The following is an 18,178-nucleotide window of genomic DNA, read 5'->3' on the forward strand; positions in this document are numbered from 1 at the left end:
TATCACTGCAGCATGCCTCCACCCAGCTTACCCACCCAGTTTCCCAGGAGGGGGGACACCCAGCGGCGTCCAACAAACAACGCCGCAGTGGACATCCTTTTCTGGGCCCTTTCTGGCCCTGTGCGTGCTGTGTGTCCTGCTTTTATGACTGTAAGAGAGAGATATCTTTGTTCCCTGGGGCCACTTACGTAGTAAATTATTACTCCATAGCAGGTTTCCAGTGCTCTGTCTGGGTCTTGTCCTTTCACTACCATCCCAATAACCTTTCGAGTTTACCTGGGCTGACTGCATGAGCTTCAGTTTATATAGAAACATCAGTGCCTTTAAGACGAGAATGACACGTGATCAGTAAGAGGCGAGCACGGGGCTATGTGGGTTCTCCTTGTTAATCCAAAGCCTTTTTCTGTCCCACTGTCCCTTATTGTTGTTCCTTGGACACTCCCCGAACTCCTGCTTTTGGACTCCAGCCCTAACAACACGTCACGTACTGTCTACTGTACTGCTGTCCTGCTAGAGCACAAACTCCATGAGGACAGGTACTCTGTCTCTTATTTGCTGGGATATTCCCAGGGCCTAGAACAGAGTCTGACATGCAAAAAGTGCTCAGGAACTATCTGCTGAATAACCAAAGGAATCTCCTCTGAGCACAAGCCTTTCAGAACAAATTTGTCCCCAAGAAAACCTCAAACAGGAAGGTCTAGTTATGTTGCTGATTTTGGTCATTTGTATTATTTCTCTGGGACATAACGAAAGGACTTGGGGGAGGTCTCTTGTCCTAAAATCAAGGCTTTGGGTAGAAGAGTCTGTAATCTCTCCCCATCAGTGACCTACGCTCCATCAATCCAGGAGTTAGCCCATAACAGTACAAAATTGACTTACTACCATGTCAGGCCATCTTGGATATACAGGGTAAGGTGAAGGGCAGGCTCTTATGACGTACTGGCTGGGCCGCACTCACTCAGACCATTGGTATCCCTCCCCAGGGGCCACCCTCTCCTCTAGCCTAACTCTTAGGGGTCTGCCTAGGATGCCAGAAAGAGCACTGGATTCGGAGGCAGAGCTGGGTCTGGTCTGAGCTCAGCTCTTCCCAGCTGTGGGACTAGAACGAGTGACTTAACCACCATCTTCGCCTTTAAAAATACCTGAGCGCCTGCCTACCTCCCAGGTCTCATGTGAGACTAAAGGAACTATAAGTGCTCTCCATGAGCACAGCCCGCCCAGGGAGCAGGGATCCTGGCCATGATGCCTCAGCCCACCAGGGCGGGCTCTGAAAGGCCCTCTTGCAGCCACCTGCCATCCCGGGGCAGAGCTCACAGCAGGAGCCCGTCCCTAGCCAGCTCTGGGGTGAACTTCCCCAGTTCCTGTACGTGGGTACTCAGAAAAATTGGGGAGGCATTTCTCTGGCCTTTCATGCCTCCTCCTGGCTGTGGGGCTACTCTAGGCAGAGTCAGGCACTGCCCACCCAGGCATCTCACCTCTTTGGATCTCTATTTTCCTAGCTATGAAATGGGGGCATTGGGCTAGAATGATCATCTTGAAGCTTCCTTCTATTTCTAAAATACTATGATCTGTACTTTAATTATCCCCCCGCCTCTTGTTTCTCTCCAACTGCGTCTAAAATTCTTCGGCCATTAAATTCTCCATTCTCGAGAGTTCCACATCTGGGCTTTCTAATTATACCTAGCCCAGGACAGCACATTCCTCTGACGGCCTGGGGTTCCTGGTCACAGTGTCTTTTCAGAACTGATTCTAGCTTTTGCCAAGCCCCTCAGTTCATACTGAGTCCACATATCATTGGGGGAGGGGAGATTTTGCTACGTACTCTCACACAAATATATGTCCTGCACATATTCTGTGTGATAGGACACGCACACGCACACGCACACGTATACACACACACATAGCTCTCTCTGATGCCTGAGAAGCTACATGCCTGGGCATAACCGTGTGGGCACAAATATTCTGGGACAGCCAAATGACTATTTTAATGTTTCTCCTTCCCTGCAGTGCCATCTGACTATTTATTTAGTAGCTTGATGCTGTTTGCATGAACAATTTTGCCTTATAGGCAAAGTTCTTCATGTTTATGATTCTTACTGTGAAAAAAATTGCTTGCCTAACATCTGTTCTGAATTTGTGTTTTCTTTCTTTTTATTTATCTGTTCCCTATTGAATTCCATTTGCGCCAAGGACAGTAACTTGAACTGGAATCGTCAGTGTCCTTCAGGATTTCTATACACTTCAATACATCTCTTAATTACTCTTTTTTTATTGTTATGAGATATACATATATATCCATACTCATGCAGGCAGATTGGTTTGTAGCTTACCTCTGCCTGTCCCCCTCTGGGGAATAAGTTTTATTAACTGAATAAATTAAATGGGCAGGTATATCCAATAGAGTAGAGAGGTTTATCATTATAGGTTCGTCTCAGATAATTTTCCCCCTTGCTGCCCAGTTCCCTCGTTTAGCCATAGCTCTGTTTGGGAGAGAGCTTGCCTGGAGCTTGAGGTGGCCATGGCAGGGCTAGAAGGGCCCTTCGTCTTGTGGATGAAAAAGCTCCTCCAGGCCGGCTTATGTGAACTCAGACCCAAGTCCTCATTAATCCCCTGTTCTCACTACTTAGAAACCCACCCAGGGACCAAGCAAGCACACCCCCAGCAGTAGCCTAGAAGGTCCTTAAAGGAGAGCGCTGAGACCTGTTTCCTACCCAACACCTCGGAAGTCCACCGGGTGTAGAGACTGTGACCCCGAGACTCAAGGGACTTGCCCCAAGTCACCCAGTTCTAACTCCAAATGCAAAGCTCGTTCTACCATCAGGTCCCCACTCCTCCTGGGAGGGCTGTGCACTCCTCCCCCTCTTTATGACCTCTCCCACACTCACGTCAGTCTGTGTCTGTGTCTTCCAATGGCACAAAGACAGACGAGACGGTTCCCCACATCTGGGAGAACGCGCTGCGGGCCTCACACCAGGCATCGTCCACTCAACAGCTATTTTGACCTCCACTGTGTGTATAACACTGAGCTGATGGTGGTGGGAGATACCGCCCCTCCCTTTCCCCAAAAGTATCACTCATGTCTCTTTTCCGGAAGAAATCTGGCATCTAATCTAGAAGAAAAACACAGACCTGGTCCACGTTGCACAAGAATGCCAGGTAACGAGTGACTGAATATGCCATGTCGAGCAGACAACCTGAAGCCACAAATTGGGCAGAATCATGGGCCAGTGAAGGCAGAGAAGCCTTCCAGGAGGAGGAAGTAGTCGAGCACAGACTTGAATAACGGGGAGATGAAGAGGAAGAGAGAAGAACGGTCTACCCAGTAAGAACAGTTGGAGAAGGACTTTGGGGTGGGAATGGTGGGAGGCGGGGAAGTTGACAGCTGGAAATGGAGACACAGATGGATCGACCGGTTGCCGTTAGGTGACCCTGGAGGGAAGCTGGAGGCTCTCTGCCGACCACAGTCTCTGCGGGAGTGGGATCTGAGTAGCACAACTCGGCCCACCACGTCATGGAAACTTTGGTTCAAACGAGATCTTTGGCAGAGCCCTTGGGTTGCAATGGGGGCCCAGCTCCCAACCGTGACTCCATGCATAGGCAGACCTAAGACAGCCACCAAGGTAGGCGCCCAGGTGAAGAAGCCAGTAGGGCAGACATGCAGGTGATGCCCCTGTCAGTTGGTAGAAGAGAAGGAGAGAGAGTGGCCCACACGTTTCAGAAGGGACAGAGACCAGTGACTTTGGGAATGCAAGATAAAGATGAGCAAAGAGACACAAGGTTCAAGTCTGGCTTCAGATCTGCCAGTGGCAGGAATTGGGAAACCAGGAGGACAAGAAGTGATTTCTCAGAACTAGAAAGGCAGTCACAGAATCATCTTCCCATTTACTCATTGGTACGAGGCACTCTGCCAGCTTCTTGGGGATGAAAGGAAAAATAAGACAGTGCTTTGTCCTCAAAGAACTCACAGAGTAGTAAGGAGCCTGTTAAGAAATAAAACACTGAGATGCAAATCAATAGAGGAATGGACAAGGTACTATGGGAACTGCGGGAAGCAAAGGGGCTGAGAAGAGTCCGCAGAAGAAGGGACAGGTGACCCGACTGTCAGAAAGGTTTTCCAGACAAGATGGAGACCAGGACTTCAAATGGAACCATAGAGAAATAGTGCAAGTGTGGGGAACCACAAATAACTGTTTCACAGCAACACTGTATGGCTGTAGTTCCCAAACTGTGCACTAAGGCCCCCAAAGGTGCCATAGGGAATTCACAGGGGCTTCCTGGGATATCACGGGGAACACAGCGACATCTGTTGGTCATGGTGAGAACTACTTTCAATGTATGCGCATTCTTTTCTCAAATGTCTACTACGTTGTTACAACATGAATATTTATTAAGTTGTTTGGGCATAACTGCTTAAAAATGAGACTGTTGGGTACTTCTTTGGGCCTTGCAGGGGGCATGAAAAGTTACTGAGTCACTAAGGGTACCATGAATTGAGACGGTTTGGAAACCTTGGTGGAAGAGGAGTGGGACAGGGAGAGAGGTCCTGCAGAGCTCCTTGTTACAGTCAAGAAGTTGGACTTTTTTCTTTTTTTTGGTACGCGGGCCTCTCGCTGTTGCAGTAGGAGTTAACCTGGCAAGATAAAAAGACGGAGGGCTGTTCCAGGGAGGCAGGAGAACAGCATGTGCAAAGGCCCCCATGGATGGGGGAGGTGATGGAGAGTTCCAGTAAATCAGGTTGATCATCAGTACCGGCTTTGGGGTGGTGGGAAATAGGGAGGGATGAGGCCAAAAAGCAAGGCAGGGGCTGGGTTGTGAAGGACGTTGCGGTGATACAACGTGCTAAAGACTCCCAGAGGCCTTGATGGAGACAAACCACTGAAGGGTGTGAAGTAAGAAGTGATGCAATCAGACTCGCATTTTGCAAAGCCCTCTGTAACTGAGTCAGGGCCCACGTGTAGACAAGCAGCAGGTCAGGAAAACCAGCCAGAGTGATGGAGGCATAAATCTGAGAAAGTCCATCCAGGAAGTGAAGGACCAGAGACTCCACCAGTATCTGAGGGCAGGAAAAGGGAGCCGACCAGGCCCCGGGTACCGCAGAGAGGCGAAGGGCTGACTCAGTCCATCAGGCTCTGCAGGGCTCTGTGAGGTCAGGGTCAGTCCCCAGGCATGAGCGACCTGAGGCTTCCCTGGGCAGGAAATGCACACCTATGACTGTCACTGGCTCCTCCAGAAAAGTGTCCCTGGCAGCTTGAATGGGCTCCGCCTCTTGGCTAACTCAAGACTGCCTTGGTCTAATGACAGATCAGGTGGCTAATGAGAAAGGGCAGTGTGCTCCACCGAGCCGGGCAGGGACAGACCCGCAGGACTGCGGGGACCGTGCTCTCGTGGCAGCACTGAGTGCCGCCCAGCCGAGGGCCCGCTCCTGTGAAAGCCAGACGCCCGGCGCTCCCGGCACTGAACGCCTGCTTAGCTCCCTCTGAACGTTTTGGAGGTTGAGAGTCTCTGACGCTCACCACGTGATCTCCAGCAGTCAACGCTCACCCTTCCCCGCTGAGCTGCCCACCACTTCTGTGTCTACAGTCCAAGCCAGAGGTCAGGCTTAAGGGCAGGACAGCAGTTACCCTATTAGCATCCTCCACCTGCTGGGACACAGCCCTGTCACCGAGGCAAGGATTCGTCAGTTGCTCGCTGTGTAGCAGCTGTCAGAGTTGCTAGAGACCCTCATCAATCCTTCAGCCCCCACCTGGAAAGCAGAAGTCTCTGGAAGCACATTCAGATTGCTTCTGCTAAAGCGAGGGAAAGGAGCGGCATGTCACCCGATCTCCTGGGGGCACTTCTCACGCAGCTTCTTCATCCCCTACAAAGTGGCACCAGCCGGGTGCAGCCCCCCTCCCCGGGAACAGGGGCCTTCACTCCTCACGGGGAGGTTATCATGACCTCATGACCGGCATTTGCCTAAAACCCTACTGTGGACAGTGCATTCTCATGTTTCTCATCTGACCCTCATAACAGCCTCTTTCGTCAAGGAAATTGGCTCAGGAAGGTTGTGGTTCGCTCAAGGTGACACAGCTGTTAAATCACAGGGCAGGGCCTTGAACCCAAGTCCTAGCAGCTGCACCACTGCCAACACCCACCTCGACTCCTGAAAGACTCTGGGGCCGATCCAATGACAAAAGTCCTTTTTCTTTCCTTTTCTTATCACAAAAGCACTCATTGTAAACACTGGAACATTAAAGAGATGCACAACGTGAAAAGTAGAAGTCCGCCACGATTTCCTGATCCAGATATACGCACAGTTAGCTAACATATCTTACTCTAGAGTTCTTCCAGAGATATCGCCTGAGCCTATTGCCTGACACAGAGTACGTGCTCAATAAACGCTTGTTGAATGAACTGTCAGATAGGCTATTATTTATTTCCACAACTGTATGTACTGTTTCACAATGTGCTTTTCCATTCAGCTGTGTGACTTGGACATCCTTTCGTGCTGGTGCCTGTAGGTACCTCCTGATCCCCAGCCTTTAGAGCTCGGCCACCCCTGAGGGGGCAGGCCTTCCGGAACAGGGCCAGGCAGCGCACAGACTAAGGGCAGCAGTGCACCAACCTCGAGTCCCAGAAGGCGGCTGTGAACTAGTTTGGTCAAACTGACTGGCCAGTTAAAAAAAAAAAAAAAAGAAAACGGCTAATTAAACAAGTCAAACAAGAGTTGCTTTTGTCTGCACAATACTTCACTGATTTGCCTAAATCTTCTCTTCCACCAGGTGCTTCAGAGTTGAGTAAGGACATGCTTATGTACCTACATAAGTATCAATGCATAACTGGCTAAGAACTTTTTGCCCCCCAAAGTGACTATGCATACATTTAAATTAGCGGGAAGCAAGAAGTTACCTTCACAATTGGGCTGGGGTTATTTAAACCAGAAGCTGCTCTGGATTTCCACCTTTAAAAGACACAGTCTGCGCAGCTGGAAGCCTGGCTGCTTGCACACCTCCTCAGCACTGGGGCTGTCCCACCGAGGCTGGCCCGGGGAAGCGTGTCTCTGGTGCAGATGGGTGGCAAGGTCGCGGCCAGGGGCCCAAGCTTTGGCAGCCGTCAGACTGGGATCAAATTCCTGTCTTGGGCAACTTCTTAATGTCTCTAATTCTCAGCTTCTTATTCTGATAAGTGGGTATGATAACTACCCCGTCCATTTTCTATGAGGATTCAATGAGATCCTACAGGCCAGGACACTTAGAACAAGGCCTGGTAGGTAGTAAGCACTCAATAAACACTAATGATCGTGGTTTCCCCAAAGGTTCTGAGAAGGGTCCTCAAGCCATTCAAATACTTCACTGATACAGGATGTTCTTTCACGCCCTATAGAGAGTAGACTTAAAATTCAAAGACCATAATTCAATGTCCTTTTTAATTCATAAGAATTAGAGGATTTAAAGATAGAGCAAACTGCGGAGATTGCCTAGGTCTACTCCCATATTTCAGAGGCGAGGAAGCTGAAACGCAGGGCATTTCCAGAGTCTGCCGACGACGGTTGTCTGACTGAGTACCAGAGCTGGATGATCCTGGATCCTGACTCCCAGGCCCTAGCCCATGTGCCTTTGCAGTATCCCAACCCACCTCAGGAGGCAGTAAGACGCGGCCATACATTCACACCAGTGTATGAAACTGAGATCAGACCCTCGTGGGGAAGTAACGTTTTGAGAGGCAGAATGGCATAGGTATTCCAGAAGGTTGAGAAGGAAAAGGGGCACCGTATTAGTTAGGACTTCTGCATTACAAATGATAGAAACTCAGCTCAAACGAACTTAAAAGCACAAGCTAACTTAAGCTTGGAGGATGCAAGGAAGACTACAGGAAGCAGACCTTGACCTGGAATTTGTACGTCCTTGACATTCTCCATGTTTGTCTTAAATTTTTGCTTGTCCCTGTTAGAGCTTTCTGCAGGCAGTTCTCACCATGTGGTAAAAGATGGCCACCAACAGCTCTGGATTCATATATTCCCAGTTTAGCATCTCTAGGAGAAAAAACAGAGCTTTCCTCATGTAGTTTCCATGTATATACATCCAGTGAAGGATTCTGACTGGCCCTGACCCAGTCATGTGTGTCCACCCTGTGGACCAGTCACCGTTGCCAAGGAGATGAGATACCATGATCGGCCATGCCTGGATGTTGAGTCCATCCTTGTGACCAGAGGGACAGGGTGCTATCATCGACAGCTCCTCCAGCACTGCATGGAATGGGAGAGGGTGCTTCTTCAAGGAGGGCTGGGCAGACAAAAACAGTGGAGCCGTCCAGGCACCCAAAAGGAAAAACAAACTTCATTTACATGTTTCTCTGTTCAAGATCTTTCCAGGAGCTCCTCAAATTGCAGAAGAGTATTTGTGTAAATATAAATTCACAAGATGACACAATTTACATGTAAAATGGGGCCAGTTTTCTCAGGAGGTTCATAAACCAGCTCTGAAGCAATTCTAAAGAAATTGTGACAAAATTGTTTTTAGCATTAGCAATATTACTAGAAAAAAACACAAAGACTCCCAAGGTGCCTACTTGGAAGGACAACTTTCATTTGAATGTAGAAGTATTATTTTGTTCTTTTTGAAAAACAAAAAAAATTTTCTTGGTAATAACTAAATCAATACAAATATATTACCAAAGTATGTGTGCATCCCAATGTAAATGTTTCCTTTTAGATCTAAGAATTTAAGGCAATGAGAATGGGTGTGAATTTGAGTTAAATATAAAGCAGGGTTTTTAACATGGGGTTTGTGGGTCCCCCAGTCTGGTTACTGTCAATCAACCAGAATCTCCTGGAGAGCTTATTAAATTTAGAGGGGACTCGGTCCCACCCCAGAGATTCTGGTCAGGTAGGTCTGGCTAGGTCCAGACATCATTATTTTCTGAATGCTTGGCAGGTGTTTTTGATCAGTGGCTGAGGCTGAAAACAACTGCCCTAGGACAGTGTTTCTTGAAATGTGGGAGTAGTCATCTTGCATCAGAATCTGGAGAGCCTGTTAAAAGGCAGATTCCTAGGCCCCTCCCAGGCCTACTATATCTGCTCCAGTGAGGAGCAGAGCTGTGACTCTATAGTTTAGTAAGCTCCCAGGTGACTTTTACACATTTTAAATTTGGGGGGCTTCCCTGGTGGTCCAGTGGTAAAGAATATGCTTTACAATGCAGGGGACGCGGGTTGGATCCCTGGTCAGGGAACTAAGATCCCACGTGCTGCAGGGCAACTAAGCCTGTGGGCCACAACTACTGAGCCCGCGCACCTCAACGAGAGAGCCCGCGTGCCACAAACTACAGAGCCCCGTGCCCTGGAGCCTGTGTGCCCCAACTAGAGAAGACCCACACACCACAATCAGAGAAGACCCACACGCCACAACTAGAGAGAAGCCCGTGCGCTACAATGAAAGATACTGTGTGCCGCAACTAAGACCCGACGCAGCCAAAAATAAATAAAATAAATAAATAATAAATCAATCTTAAAAAAATAACCATTTAAAAATTTTGAGATAATTATAGATTTACAGGAAGTTGCAAAGAAAGTACAAAGGGATCCTGTGTACCATTTACCCAGTTGCCCCCAATGGTAACCTCTTGCATAACTATAGTACATTATCAAAACCAGGAAATTGACATTGGTACAAACCATAATACCTATTCAGATTTTATCAGATTTACATGCACTTGTGTATGTGTGTGTCTGTGTGTGTGTGTAGAGTTCTATGCAGTTTTATCACGTGTAGGTTTGTGTAACCGCCACCGCACAGCTAAGATACAAAACTGTTCCGTCGCCACAAGGCTCTCTAGTTTTACCTTTTATAGCCACACCACCCCATCACACACCACACACACACACACACACACACACACACACACACACACACATCCCTATCCTTTGGAACCTACTAATGTCTTCCCAATCTCTATAATTTTGTTACTTCAAAAATGTTATATAAATGAAATCATATAATATGCAACCTTTCTAGACTGGCTTTTTTCACACACAATTCCCTTGAGATCTATCCAAATCATTGCATGCTTCAATAGCTTGAGTTTTTTTAATTGCTACATAGTATTCCACTGTATAGATGTATCACAGTTTGTTTTACCATCACCAGCTGAAGAACATTTGAGCTGTTTTCAGTTTTTGTTTATTACTAATAAAGGTGCTATGAATGTTCATGTGCATGTTTTATGAGAACAGAAGTTTTCATTCCTCTAGGACAAATGCCCAAGAGCACTATCGCTGGGTCATATGGTAAATACGTGTTCAGTTTTATAAACAACTGCGAAACCATTTTCCAAAGTGACTGTAATGTTATATGTTCGTGTCAGCAATGTATGAATGATTCAGTTTCTCCACATGCTCATTAGCATTTAATGCTATTTTTAAAAAGTTTTAGCCATTTTGAGAGATGTATAGTGAGATCTCATTGTGGTTTTAATTTGCATTTCTTTAATGGCCGAATGATGTTGAACATCTTTTCATGTGCTTACTTGGCATCCACGTATCCTTTTCAGTGAAATGTTTGTTCATGTCTTTTGCCCATTTTTTAACTGGATTTTTTGTTTTTTAACTGTCGAGTTTTCAAAGTTCTTCATCTATTCTAGATGTGAGTCCTTTGTCAGATGTATGGTTAGCAAATATTTTATTCCAATCTGTTGACTGTCTTTTCATCTTCTTAGCAGGTTTCAAAGAGCATTTTTTTTTTTTTTTTTTTTTTTTTTTTGCGGTATGCGGGCCTCTCGCTGTCGTGGCCTCTCCCGTTGCGGAGTACAGGCTCCGGACGCGCAGGCTCAGCGGCCATAGCTCACGGGCCCAGCCGCTCCGCGGCACGTGGGATCTTCCCGGACCGGGGCACGAACCCGCGTCCCCTGCATCGGCAGGCGGACTCTCAACCACTGCGCCACCAGGGAAGCCCCAAAGAGCATTTTTTTATGACATCCAATTTATTGATTTATGTCTCTTATGGATTGCACTTTTGGTGTCAAGTCTAAAAACTGTTTGCCTAGTCCTAGATCCCAAAGATTTTCTCCTAATTTTTCTAAAAGTTTTGTTTTACATTTAAGCTCGTGATCCATTTTGAGTTGATTTTTTATATAAGGTGTGAGGTTCATTTTTGGCCAATGTATTGGCCAAATTTTTAAAAAATTCTATCATGACTTATTCCAAAACATCTTTTTGTATATCACTTTTTATAGCATAATTTTCTTAGTGGTTACATAAATGTACATGCTTAATTTATCACTATCTACTGGTATCAATGCTTTACCACTCTGAGTAACGTGAGGAAAACTTATTTTCATTTTGATCCCTTTATCCTCTTAGTTTTAAAATATAATTATCTTAAGTATTTTCTCTAAATATATTGAACACCATATCAGATGGTGTTATAATTTTTGCTTCAATCATCAAATTTAAGAAACATAATTGTTTACCCACTCCATTGTTCTTTCCTTTCCTTTCTGAAGTTCCAAGATTTCTTCTGTTATCATTTTCCTTCTATTTGGAGAACTTCCTTTAGCCATTCTTTTTGGTTTTGGCGGGGGGGCGGGGTTTGTTGTTTTCTTTTTGGCTGCATTGGGTCTTCGTTGCTGCGCGCGGCTTTCTCTAGTGGCGGCGAGCGGGGGCTACTCTTCGTTGCGGTGTGTGGGCTTCTCATGGCGGTGGCTTCTCTCGTTGCGGAGCACGGGCTCTAAGTGCGCAGGCTTCAGTAGTTGCGGCGCGTGGGCTCAATAGTTGTGGTGCGCAGGCTTAGTTGCTCTGCAGCATGTGAGATCTTCCCGGACCGGGCAGCAAACCTGTGTCCCCTGCATTGGCAGGCAGATTCTTAACCACTGCACCATCAGAGAAGTCCCCTTTAGCCACTCTCGAAGGGTAAGTCTGTTTGTGACAAATTATCTTAGTTTTCCTTCATCTGAAAATATTATTTTCTCACCTTTCCTGAAGGATATTTTCACCAGATGTAGAACTTGTGGTGGACGGTTTTCTTCTTTCAGCATTTGAAAAATGTGTCAATTCCTTCTGGCCTCCATGGTTTCTGAGGAGAAACCTGCTCTCCTTTCATTGGTGTTCCCTGTAAATAATATGTTATTTTTTCTCTGGCTGCTTTCAAGATTTTTTCTATTTTTTAGTTTTCAGAAGTGTAGTTATGATGTGTCTTGGCATGAATTTCTCTGGGTTCCTCCTACTGGGGTTCACTCAGCTTCTTGAATCTGTAAGTTTTTGCCTTTTGCCAAATTGGAGACATTTTCAGCCATTCTTTCTTCAAACCCAGGTGACATTTTAAGTTTGAGAAGCATTGCTCTAGAGTGGGCTTCAAGGGTCCAAGAACCCCTCAAATTTTATCTGAAAATGCTGTGAATGTCCATTTTTCTTAGGAGAATGTCCACAGCTTTCACTAGATTCTCAAAAAATTCCATGACACGCCCCATAAAGTTTACAAAAGCATTGGTTTATGGCCTTATTGGGTTATTTTTGGTCTTCTTGGCTAAAACCAATTTTTAAAAACTAGTTAGTATTCTTCCTCCTACCACATCTGTTGAATTCCTGTGTCCCAGAGGTTTCTCTAACCGTTTTGGGAAATACGATCCCTCAGATGAATATTTCTGGGTGCCTGACATGTGCCAGACAAATGTTTTTTTTCCCCTGGTTAGTGAGAAGGGGAAGAGTTGAAACATTAAAGACACTTTTAGCTCATGAGAAGTTTTAAGTAACTAAGAAATCAAAGTAAACTTTGCTCCTTTCATGTCGTGTGACTTTGTTCCTTACTGATCTGAGCTGGATGTGCCAGTGATCACATTACATCCTGAAAATATAATTCCATATACAGTACTAAAAACGTGGCATTATGCAGTGGGCCCACTTGTCATCACTCTCGTTTGCTTTATACAGTTGGTAGCCAAGCACACGTAGTTCCTCCAAGCAGTCTTGTCCCTGGAAAACTGCACAACGGATGCGTCTGCCTAGTACACCCTCGCTCACCTTCGCCACCCACCTTCCTGCAGTAACTCTCGCTCATCTCTCAGAACTCACTTTAGGAAGCACCACCTCTAGGAAGACTTCATTCTCTCTTCTCCAGGGGTTGAGTTGGGTGTGTCTCCAATGTCACCCATGCTTGCCAGATGTCACAGTATATGGTGATTACCTGTCACTGCCACCAGACTGTGAGACCCTTGGAGGCTGTGACCGGGTCCGCACGCTTTTGTGCCCCAGCACTTTTGAGCCCCAGCACTTTAATAAACATAACACGTCCTTAAGCGCAGCTTCCTGTGGGAATTCACCACCACCACTGACTGGCGAAGCCTCTCCTCCATTTCGTCATTAGTGTCATAAGTATCTCTTGAGCTCCTTCACAGGTAGGTGTAGCAGGATTCCATAGATGTTTGTGGAATGAAAGTTGGCGTTAGATCATCACAGCTCTGCTCTTCCTCAAGCTCAGCCATGCATTTCCTCATCTTCTCCACACCTTTACCTCCTATTTATCTTTTATCCTTCATTCTAAGCCACTGTGAATTCTTTTTGGAAAGGAGAAGAGGGCAGATAAATACAACACATTTTAAAGTGATTTTCTTATTCCTCCCAGGTACTATCTTGGTCGTCAGATGTTTATCGTTATCTCTGACCCGGACATGATCAAGCAGATATTGGTTGAGAAGTTCAGTAACTTCACCAACAGAATGGTATGGAATTTTCTTTCTTCGTATGGATGGATGGGGAATCATTCTAAGATGCAAGGACCGCACATCACATCTCACAGGGATGTGATTGGGCCTTTTGTAGGGTTTAGATCAGTTCAACTCAAAACTGTGCTCCCCAGTGAATTTGAGTTTTCAAAAGGGATGTATGGGACGCTACAAAAGAATGGCATTTACATTTAAGAGATGCTTCAAGAAAGTTAAACCTCAAGAGGAGTTGAGGCGAATAAAATTCTAAAACCGGGAGGGTTTTGAAAGCTGTGTTCAAAGCTGGAGGAATCCAGAGGGTCAAGTGACCTCAGTCAAGTGACCGAGGAAGACCGAGCAAGGTTAATAAACATCAGAGGGAATGCAAGATATCAAGCTTCCCGCGCGTACATCCTTCCCAGAGAGTATAAACATCTTAAGGCTGGAAAAAGAAGACAAGTAACATTACAAGGGAAATTCATCCCCAAGTAACAAGTCTCTAACCCACTAAAGGATGTACATATTCCATCTTTTTTTGAAAGCACATATCCTGCTTTTTATCTTTGATGAGAAATCCCAAAGAATTGAAGAGGTGACAGAAAATGGCAAAGCTCAGTGCTGTCCATATTTTCCAAAAATGAGGAGATGAGAATTCTAGGAGAGATGATCAATAACGTTCATGTTGATTTTTGGAAAAAGTCTAAAGGGAGTTGATAAATAGTTGCTTGTGAGAATTCAGAGAATCACTATGAGCCAACCTTTTTTTTTTTTTTTTTGGCAAATTAAACTCATCTTCCATTCTTATAGGAGTAGTAAGCAATGTAGGCACTCTTTTGTTGGTTATTTGACAAACTTCTGCACACTTGCCATATATACCAGGCACTGTCTAGGTAATGATTAGAAAGAGATAGAAAACTCAGTCTCGTCCTTGAGGAGCTTATAGTCTAATGACAGAGGCAGAGAGGAAAGAGACCAGTACAATACGGTACGGTGAACATGGAAAACACTGCACCCTCCAGGATGGGAACCAGGAAAGGCTTATTAGACGTAAGGTGACTGGGACTGAGTCCTAAAGAAATTAGCAGTAGCCCCCTAGCTTTCTGTACTGGTTGAGCTGTCCAGAGTGGGTTTTTTTTTTTTTCCCTCATTAAATTTCACAGGAACTTATGAGACTGGTACAATTATCATCTCTATCTTACTGACAAAGATACTAAGACTCAGGTTAAGTGACAACCCTGGTCACATGACTCACAGGAGGAAGATTAATAGGGTTTAGGTGCCATCTCCCAACTCAAGTCCAGGGCTCTTTCTACTGTCACTATTGTAATAGCTGCCTAGGTGACATCTCTGGACTATCAAGGTTTCATTGAGTAATTGTTACTCGCCCAAAGCACACTCATCTTCCGGCCCCAGAGCACCATGCACACTTCCAGGCACCACGTGGCCACTAGAAGGAGGTGATCTGGGAGGGGGTGATCGCCTGGTCTGCTAACTCCTCCATCACCTCAGAATGGCTGAAGGAAATACAGAAGCTTAGCCACGTCTCTGCCTCCGTTTGATTCTCCCCCCAGATACTCTGTTGTTACTCCCCTGTTCAAAGTCCCCTGAAGGTTTTTGTGGCCTCGGGATTTTAGAGACTGAGTCTGATGGTTAAAGGCAGTCATACATTGCTGCTCCCCCAGACTCAGCAAGGAAGGTTGATTAGAGAAACAGAGGAAGCCAGTGAGTCAAGGGCCCTGACCGCCAAGCCGCGTGCTGGCAGGCATGGAAAGCACTCCAAGGGCTGCCACGGCTCTTGGCCACGGCTGAGCCTCTGAGCAGTGAGATGGGACACGGCAGCCACGTGCCTCCGTACCGTCATGTTCACATGACATCCAAGATGTAACCAAGGTATAAGACCCCTCGAGCTGACCTGGAATAGAGCTGCTCTCGGATTGATGTCCTAGGGGCAGACACACACTCAAAATACACGTTCAAGCAGAGGGGACCAAGTCAAGCTGCCCAGTTTCAGTCCATTTCTCCTCCAAACCATGTGTCTACCCTCCCTATTTTTCCCCACCCCCTGACTAAGATCTCTAGGCCCCAACCTCCAAAATGTGGTTCTAATTTCCTTCTTTCACTCAACACAGCGTCCTCAAGACAGAGTTCAAGTTCCTCAGGTGAGATTTAAGGGCCCCTATAATTTAGATCCATTACATATGCGCCCACCTCAGCTCTCACTGCTCCCCAGTACAAGCAGTCACCCCAGCTGGAGCGGCCTCTCCATTCTCTCTGCAACCTCTCCAAAAGCCCTGCCCCAGGGCCTTTGCTCATGCTGACACCTCCACTAGAATTGGAGACAGCACAGCAGTGGGTCTTATATTTACTAGCAATGTGAACTTGAGCAAATTACTTCTTTAAGCCTCTCATTCTTCCTTTGGAAAACAGGGATATGCTCTGCCTTACTAGGCTGTTGTAAGGCTAAATGAGATGATGTGTGTAAGTCCTGCTTTACACGCAGGCAAGACAAGTTTTCACCGTGCATTAGCTGCTATTAACAAGAAAATCCTCCACTTTTCCTACACCCATCCGAACCCTTGGTATTCGTCCAGATTCTCCTCAAATTCTGCTCCCCCCATGAAGCTTTCCCTACCTCAACCCTCATTTACTTTTCCCCTTCTCTGAACGCTCACAGCATTGATCACCTGCATCATTCATTTTCACAATCGCTCGCGTCGTGCCTCCTATAATTTACCATGAATGAGTGCATGGCTTTCACCCTAACTTGATTAACTTTAAGCCCTGTTCTTCTCTTTTTATACCCCAGGGCCCAAACACATAACGACTACTCAGTATCCGATATATTCTCGTTCAAGCAGAATTGACTCTCCATCAACTTGACATTCTCCCCAGAAGAACTAGGTGGTACCTGGAGATTCAATATGTACATCCTCTTGTAGGTCATTCACAAACATGTAAAAAGGTCCATCAAAGATAAGATCTCTAGGAAACCCCAATGTTGGTAATTTTCCATCTGGGAATGTAGCCACTTATCCTAAGCTTTGTTTATGGTCTTTAAGCCAATCCCATATTCATGAGGAAACAATGCTTAGTGACTCAATCTTCAAAAAACCAACTTCAGAGTGGGATTTTCTCACAGGTTTTGAAAGTCAAATTACATTGGGTTCTGTGGTTCCCCCTTATCCATCTGCTTATTTATCTGCTCAAAGAACTCAAGGAGATTAGCGTGGCACGATTTTTTCTTCCTGACACCATGCCACCTTCCCTCTGATAAGCCATGTTTACCTAAGTGTTCAGCAATTCAGCTTTATTATACATTCATTCAGTAAACATTAAACACTTACTCCATGCAAGCTTCTACCAAATGGTCCCTTGTGAGACAGAAAATACCTCAGCATATTAGTTTGATACATGAAGTGAAAAGGAACTTAAATAACGCATGATTTCATTTTCCAGCTGTAAGAACCCATCTCTGCTCACAAAGCCAGGTTTGACGTCTGTGTGCCCCTGACAACCTATGGAGAGCGGCCGGGATGGGGAAGCTGGGCTTAGCTCTGAAATTTGGTGTGACCTGTAGGCATCCCATGAGGGACTGACAGAGCACACTGGCTGGAGTTGGGACGACACCACAGGGAACTCGCTGACATAAGTCAGTATTGAGCAAATACTTGAATTCAAAAATTGTTGAATGATATATATTTTTTCCAATTCAAGAACACCGGGCTGAACAGACTCTACGGCTTGGACCCAGGGTGGCCGTTCCTATATCACGCTTCCCCATTCACATTTTCAAGGCGCTCAGTTCCATGGAACGTGACTGCTTTCTCTTGCCCGTTTTCCGAATGGACCCCTTGGGCCTCTATCACTGCCCTCAACACTTCCTCAAGTTGCTTCCAGTGGTGCAACCACAGTTTATCTGTAAACCCCAATCAGTCTCCTTAGCATGATAGAACCTCAGTTGCCCCAGCACGTCTGGACTTGGCTATTTTTATGCAGGTATTTTTAATGAGCTCCTCTTGCTATCGGGTACTCAATGAGGCCACGCGGGCAGCTCTTTTTTTATTATCTGCGGAAACTGGAGCTGGGTCCACTTGATTCAGCAGAAATGGTCCTAACCAGCAGTAGAACGCTGTACTCCTGGCCTGTCATTAAGGCCCAAGTTGGGAAAGCCGTGGGAAGGGTGCTGAGAGGTAGGGAGGCCTTTGGCCCGTGTTGGGTTGGTCTAGTTGGATACGGGAAGGGAGAGGGGTGTGTTTGATCACTAAACCTGCTGCCAGGAGCTCTGAGCCCTGGTCTGAGATGAGCATGGCAAGCAGGTCAGGCATGCCCACTGCCAGGTTCCATCACATGTTTGTGGAGTGGAGTGGAAGGTGGTGGTGGTCACCCATGTGTGGGGTGAGATGCCAGCCCTCAGGGCCTCACAGGCAACATGGGGGTCAGCTCTCCAGGCACTGGTTCACACCATCGACTCACATCTAAAGCCACGTGATAGATTTGGGGAGTGGTTTTA

At 46.3% G+C, this 18,178-nt stretch overlaps 1 protein-coding gene across 2 annotated transcripts in view; it reads left to right on the forward strand.

The window, feature by feature from the left end:
- Window positions 1-18,178, forward strand: part of TBXAS1 (thromboxane A synthase 1) — a 150,454-nt gene that overhangs the window by 53,511 nt on the left and 78,765 nt on the right. The window contains exons 1-2 of one of the 2 annotated variants that reach the window (XM_060020024.1): window positions 11,636-11,881; window positions 13,590-13,686. In XM_060020024.1, the coding sequence (XP_059876007.1) occupies window positions 13,609-13,686 (78 nt within the window). In that variant the 5' untranslated portion in view covers window positions 11,636-11,881; window positions 13,590-13,608. Of the gene's footprint in view, window positions 1-11,635; window positions 11,882-13,589; window positions 13,687-18,178 lie in introns of those variants that run through there. The other variant, XM_060020023.1, reaches the window with a different exon arrangement.

This window comes from Delphinus delphis, chromosome 9, assembly GCF_949987515.2.
Source record: "Delphinus delphis chromosome 9, mDelDel1.2, whole genome shotgun sequence".
NCBI classification, from domain to species: domain Eukaryota; kingdom Metazoa; phylum Chordata; class Mammalia; order Artiodactyla; family Delphinidae; genus Delphinus; species Delphinus delphis.